General features: G+C 39.6%; 1 protein-coding gene across 2 annotated transcripts; it reads left to right on the top strand.

Moving 5' to 3' along the window:
• Positions 1-313: 313 nt before the first annotated feature.
• LOC115893670 (pyrin domain-containing protein 3-like) lies at positions 314-2,693 on the top strand. 2 transcript variants are annotated; one of them, XM_030918906.1, is made up of 2 exons: positions 314-795; positions 2,477-2,693. In XM_030918906.1, the coding sequence occupies exons 1-2, from the start codon at positions 496-498 to the stop codon at positions 2,504-2,506; spliced, it is 330 nt and encodes a 109-aa protein (XP_030774766.1). In that variant the 5' UTR covers positions 314-495; the 3' UTR covers positions 2,507-2,693. The 2 variants fall into 2 exon arrangements, with proteins under 2 accessions (XP_030774766.1, XP_030774767.1); XM_030918907.1 differs by lacking the exon at positions 2,477-2,693 and adding an exon at positions 2,222-2,261.
• The last annotated feature ends 2,848 nt before the right edge of the window (positions 2,694-5,541 follow it).

The raw sequence follows: 5,541 nt of genomic DNA, 5'->3' as shown, positions 1-5,541 counted from the left end.
TAAAAGATGTTATTCATCATCTTTTTGCGAGCTTTGTAGTTTTAGGAAAACCCCAAACTTTGAAAACAGATAATGCTCCAGCTTATACAGCAAAAAGTTTTAAAAATTTCTGTATACAAATGTCCATTAGTCATGTTACAGGAGTTCCTTATAACCCTCAAGGGCAAGGCATTGTTGAAAGAGCACATCAAAACTTGAAAAACCAGATTCACAAGTTACAACAAGGAGAGTATAAGTATTCCTCTCCCCATCACGTTCTTTCTCATGCTCTCTTTGTGCTAAACCATCTTAATGTTAACAATGAGGGCACAACAGCCCTCGAGAGACATTACTCAAAAGAAAGTACACCAGTCACTCTTGTTAAATGGAGAGACTTATTAACAGGACAATGGAAGGGACCAGATGTGTTGTTAACCTCGGGTCGAGGATATGCTTGTGTTTTTCCCCAAGATTCGGCCACTACAATTTAGATACCAGACAGACTAATCAGACATCATGAATCTCCCGTCGCCAACAAAACCCACCATACCCAGAAAACGGTTTCGACCACGGAAAACCCGGCCGCCACCACACCCGACGAGTCATCAGATATCTGAAGTTCAACTTTCTTCTCTTTTTGCTTCCCTGAATCTGACTCAATTCCGTCTTGCGGCTTCTACAAGAAAAAGGAACTTACCAACTTGGGGTGATATAAAAGCTCTTACCACTTCTGCTTTAGCCTTGGTGGAGGGAGAATGCAAACCTGTTACTCCTGAAACTGTCTTTATTGCTATTCTTGCTCTCTTCACAGTCCAGGTAAGTTCTGCACCTTTGCCTATGAACAATCTTATAAACAATACTTATTGGGCTTATGTTCCTAGTCCTCCATTGTTTCATCTTGCTTCTTGGGATGGCGAAGAAATTCAAGTTTCTTCTCGCTACTTTGAAATTATGGGAGGTGATTCTAATTCGTATACTATACCGCGAGTTTCTGCGCCCTTTGATTTCTATGCTACTACTCATCATGTTCCTTTATGCTTCTCTAAAGATAATACTCCTCCTATGCCACTGTGTAGCTCACTGGCTATGCGCACAGCTGTCGCTGATTCACCCCTCAATGATAAAAAGGCTACTCTTACCTCAGGTCAGAGCAATGATGCTCATTCTCGTTACTTACGGTTCTTATCTTATCTTTCTATTAATGAATACAATTCTTCGGTGAAAACCACCGAACCTTTTACTACTCTACCCTCCTCTATAAAATTAAGTAAAAATGCCCACCAAGTAGATCATTCTTGGGATCCAATTTCTTACCAAAATGGGCAACCTTTATGGTACAATTGTGCATTTTATAATAAAACTACCACCTTTACTCTTTATAATAGTTCATATAAAATTGATGATTGGTCAATATCCGGTGTAGGATATGACTACAGAAATTATTTAAATCATAATCAAGGCCATACGTTCATTAACTGGGTCAACAACAAGTTAATTAAAACTAATGAAATTATAGACACTTGGTATTCTCCGGGATGGGTAACACCTACTTGGATATTTAATCACAAAAATAACAAACCTCAGTCACAACTATATAGACTAATAGCTGCACTTAATAAAACCACCTTAACTAGACCTACTAATGAAGAGGTAATTAATAATCAAGCTTGTGTACGCTCCCCTTTCTCTATGTTAATATATGACAATATTACTCAGTTACAAGTTTCTTATCAAGATAATCTATATACAGTAAATTGTACAAAATGCAAAATAACTAACTGCCTTAATACTTCATTTTCTCAGTCTCATTTTTATGTGTTAAAGCGTCCCACTTACATACTATTGCCTGTAAATATATCTGAAGGATGGTACACGGACCCTGGATTAGCAGCTTTGCAAGCTATAAAGCAAGCCTTAACTAGACCTAAACGATTTATTGCTGCATTAATTCTAGGAATCACTGCTTTAATTGCTATCATTGGATCAGTTGCTGCCTCAGCGACCACCTTGGTACAACAAGTACATACTGCTCAACATGTTAATCATCTATCACTAAATATCTCTAAGGCTTTATTTTTACAAGAAAGCATAGACCATAAATTAATAGATAGAATAAATGTCTTAGAAGAAGCAGTTTTATATTTAGGGCAAGAAATTCAAAATATTAAAGTACAATTAACTACGGCTTGTCATCATAATTATAAATGGATTTGTGTAACTCCCCTTCCTTACAATCATACAGAAGTAACCTGGGAGCAAATTCAGTATCACATTACAGGATTATGGAACCATTCTCTCACCTATGATATGCAATCCCTACAACAACAAATTACTGATATCTCTCATGCACACTTATCTACAGTTTCCCCTGCAGATGTCGCTCAAAGCATAGCAGATTCTTTCCATACCATGGTAAATTCAAAAATACTATCAACATCATTCTACCATATAGCTGCCTTTGCATTTATAATTATTTTGTTTATAATTTTCTTTCCAGTGCTCTCCCGAAGACTCTTCGCCTCTGTGAAAACCCTCCAACAAGAAATTATTCGTTTTAAACTACAAAATAAAAAAGGGGGAAATGGCGTAGGCCATGCAGGAGAGGGACGACCCAGACCCTGATCGCATAAGCCTGCTCTTGAGCAAGGCTCAGAGCCCTCTGGCAAGGCCACTTCCAAGGCCTGTGCAGCAGGTGGCGCTGGTGGGCTCTTCTGTATCGCTGGAATAAGCTATGCTATTTTGCTTTGCATTTGGTTGATCATTTATATGCGGACAACTATTGGAGGGGATTCACGGTGAGGTCTGGGGAGTGTTACTCATTCGGTAATAGTACTGCCCACCCCAATCCAGATCTTGGAAAATGGGGCAATACCCATGAGCTGGAAAGATAGAAGAAAAATCTTACCACATTACCCTCGGAAAATTTGGCCCTGGGCCTGTCCCTACAATATGAGTTAATGGCCAGTGGGGGTATGTGATGGGAACACATAAGGGAAAAAAGGAAATATGGTATTCCCCTAAAGGCAAAAATTCTATGCAAAATTTGTCATGGTTAAGCTCCCAACTTATTTCATATTCTGAGAATTATATAAATGGTGAAAAAATGGGGTAAATAGATGGGAGGTTAATTCTATGAAAAGATTTGAGTTTGTGGGACACAGTAAGATGACAAGGATATTAAATTTGGTGCCCTAAACAAAAATGAAAAGTTAAATACTAAAATTAGAAAAAAGAAAAATTGTTATACATAGTCATATAATCAATGTTAAAGTATAACCTTGCACTTAATAGAGACTGCTGTGCCAGTTCTAAGCCTATAACCAATTGTGCTGCTATAATTGTCCCTATGACCATTTCCTCAGAGATGACACAATGGTCCCGTCTAGCACCTGTAACCACAAGAGCCACCAAGTCTGATATAAGACTTTGTTATGTTAACCATTAAGAATGCTTATTCCCCAAAAGGGTAACCAAGGAAAGAACAAACTGACCATACATGAAGAGAATGGTTCTCGATGAACTTCTGAGAATATCCTGATAATCTATATATAATTATGTAATCACCTGATGCTCTGCTGATTGACAATTGTTCTATAAGGTACTATATAAGCCTGTAGTAAAAATCATTCAGGGCTGTCAGCCTTTTGCTGGGCTGCAGTCTTGTCTGTGTCCTCTTGCATGTTGTGTCTGGTGTCTTTATTGTCTCTCGCCACCTTGCCTCTCCCCTTTGGGGTACCTTGGTCACGCTAGGGCTGGACCCCGGCAATGTGTGAATTCTTCTGCCAGAGTTACTCTTATGTTTGGTGGAGCAGTTCCATTAACACTGGCTTTGAGGAACCTGAAAAGGGCTTCTTTGGATCGCATTGAGGATTTCGCTGATAAAGGAAATTTCATCAGTTCAAAAGGTGAAAGAAACTTGCTGAGAAACTTCTTTCTCATCAGTGAGTTCATCGCACAGATTTACACCTTAGAACTCAGGAAGCAGTTTGCTAACACTCTTTTCGTGGAAACTGCAAAGTGATATTTGGGACCCCATAGGAGCCCATGGTGAAAAAGGAAATATCCTCACATAATAACTAGAGAGAAGTTTTCTAAGAGATTGCTTTCTGATGTGTGACTTCATCACACAGAGTTCCGCCCTTCCCTTCGTGGAACAGTTTGCCAACACTGTTGTCGTGGATTCTGCAAAGTGATATTTGGGAGCCCATAGAGGCCCATGGTGAAAAAGGAAATATCCTCAGATGAAAACTGGAAAGAATCCTTCTGAGAAACTACATTGCCACGTGTGAATGCAACTCACAGAGTTACACGTTTCTCTTCAGTGATCAGTTTGTTAACACAGTTTTCTGGAAATCTGCAATTAGATACTTCATAGCGCAATGAAGCTTACGGTGACAAAGGAAATATCCTCAGAAGAAAACTAGAAAGAATCTTTTTGAGAAACTTCTTGGTAATGTGTGAATTCATCTCACAGAGTTACACTTATTTTTCGTGGAACAGTCCATTAACACTGTCTTTGAGGAACCTGAGAAGGGCTTCTTTGGATCGCATTAGGCCTACGCTATTAAAGGAAATTTCATCAGTTCAAAACGTGAAAGAAGCTTTCTGAGAAACTTCTTTCTGATCAGTGAGTTCATCTCACAGACTTACAACTTAGACCTCTGGAAGCAGGTTGCTACCACCCTTTTCGTCGATGCTGCAAAGTGATATTTGGGAGCCCACAGGGGCCCATGGTGAAAAAGGAAATATCCTCACATAATAACTAGAGAGAAGCTTTCTGAGAGACTGCTATCGGATGTATGACTTCATCACACAGAGTTCCACCCTTCCCTTCTTGAAACAGTTTGCTAACACTGTTGTCGTGGATTCTGCAAAGTGATATTTGGGAGCCCATAGGGGCCCATGGTGAAAAAGGAAGTATCCTCACAAAATAACTAGAGAGAAGCTGTCTGAGAGATTGCTTTCTCATATGTGACTTCATCACACAGAGTTCCACCCTTCCCTTCTTGGAACAGTTTGCTAACACTGTTGTCGGGGATTCTGCAAAGTGATATTTGGGAGCTCATTGAGGGCTATGGTGAAAAAGGAAATATCCTCAGATTAAAAGTGGAAAGAAGCCTTCTGAGAAACTGCATTGCCATGTGTGAATGCAACTCCCAGAGATACACGTTTCTCTTCAGTGAACAGTTTGTTAACACAGTTTTCTGGAAAACTGCAGTTTGATACCACATAGTGCAATGAAGCTTACGGTGACAAAGGAAATATCCTTAGATGAAAACGACAAAGAAGCTTTCTTTTTTTTTTCCCTTCCTCCTCCCCCATCCCCCCTCCCCATAATAGGCCCCAGTGCGTGATGTTCTCCTTCCCGAATCCAAGTGATCTCATTGTTCAGTTCCCACCTATGAGTGAGAACATGCGGTGTTTGGTTTTCTGTTCTTGTGATAGTTTGCTAAGAATAATGGTTTCCTGCTGCATCCATGTCCCTACAAAGGACGCAAACTCATCCTTTTTAATAGCTGCATAGTATTCCATGGTGTATATGTGCCACATTTTCTTAATCCA

Source organism: Rhinopithecus roxellana, chromosome 15 (genome assembly GCF_007565055.1).
Source record: "Rhinopithecus roxellana isolate Shanxi Qingling chromosome 15, ASM756505v1, whole genome shotgun sequence".
NCBI classification, from domain to species: Eukaryota; Metazoa; Chordata; class Mammalia; order Primates; family Cercopithecidae; genus Rhinopithecus; species Rhinopithecus roxellana.
This window is presented reverse-complemented; position numbering and strand designations above follow the sequence as displayed.

Bases quoted from the DNA above. Each gene is read 5' to 3' on its own strand.
- LOC115893670 (XM_030918906.1), top strand. From the start codon at position 496: ATGAATCTCCCGTCGCCAACAAAACCCACCATACCCAGAAAACGGTTT. The intron at 796-2,476 runs GTAAGTTCTGCA...TTTTCTTTCCAG, and splicing joins TTGCTCTCTTCACAGTCCAG to TGCTCTCCCGAAGACTCTTC.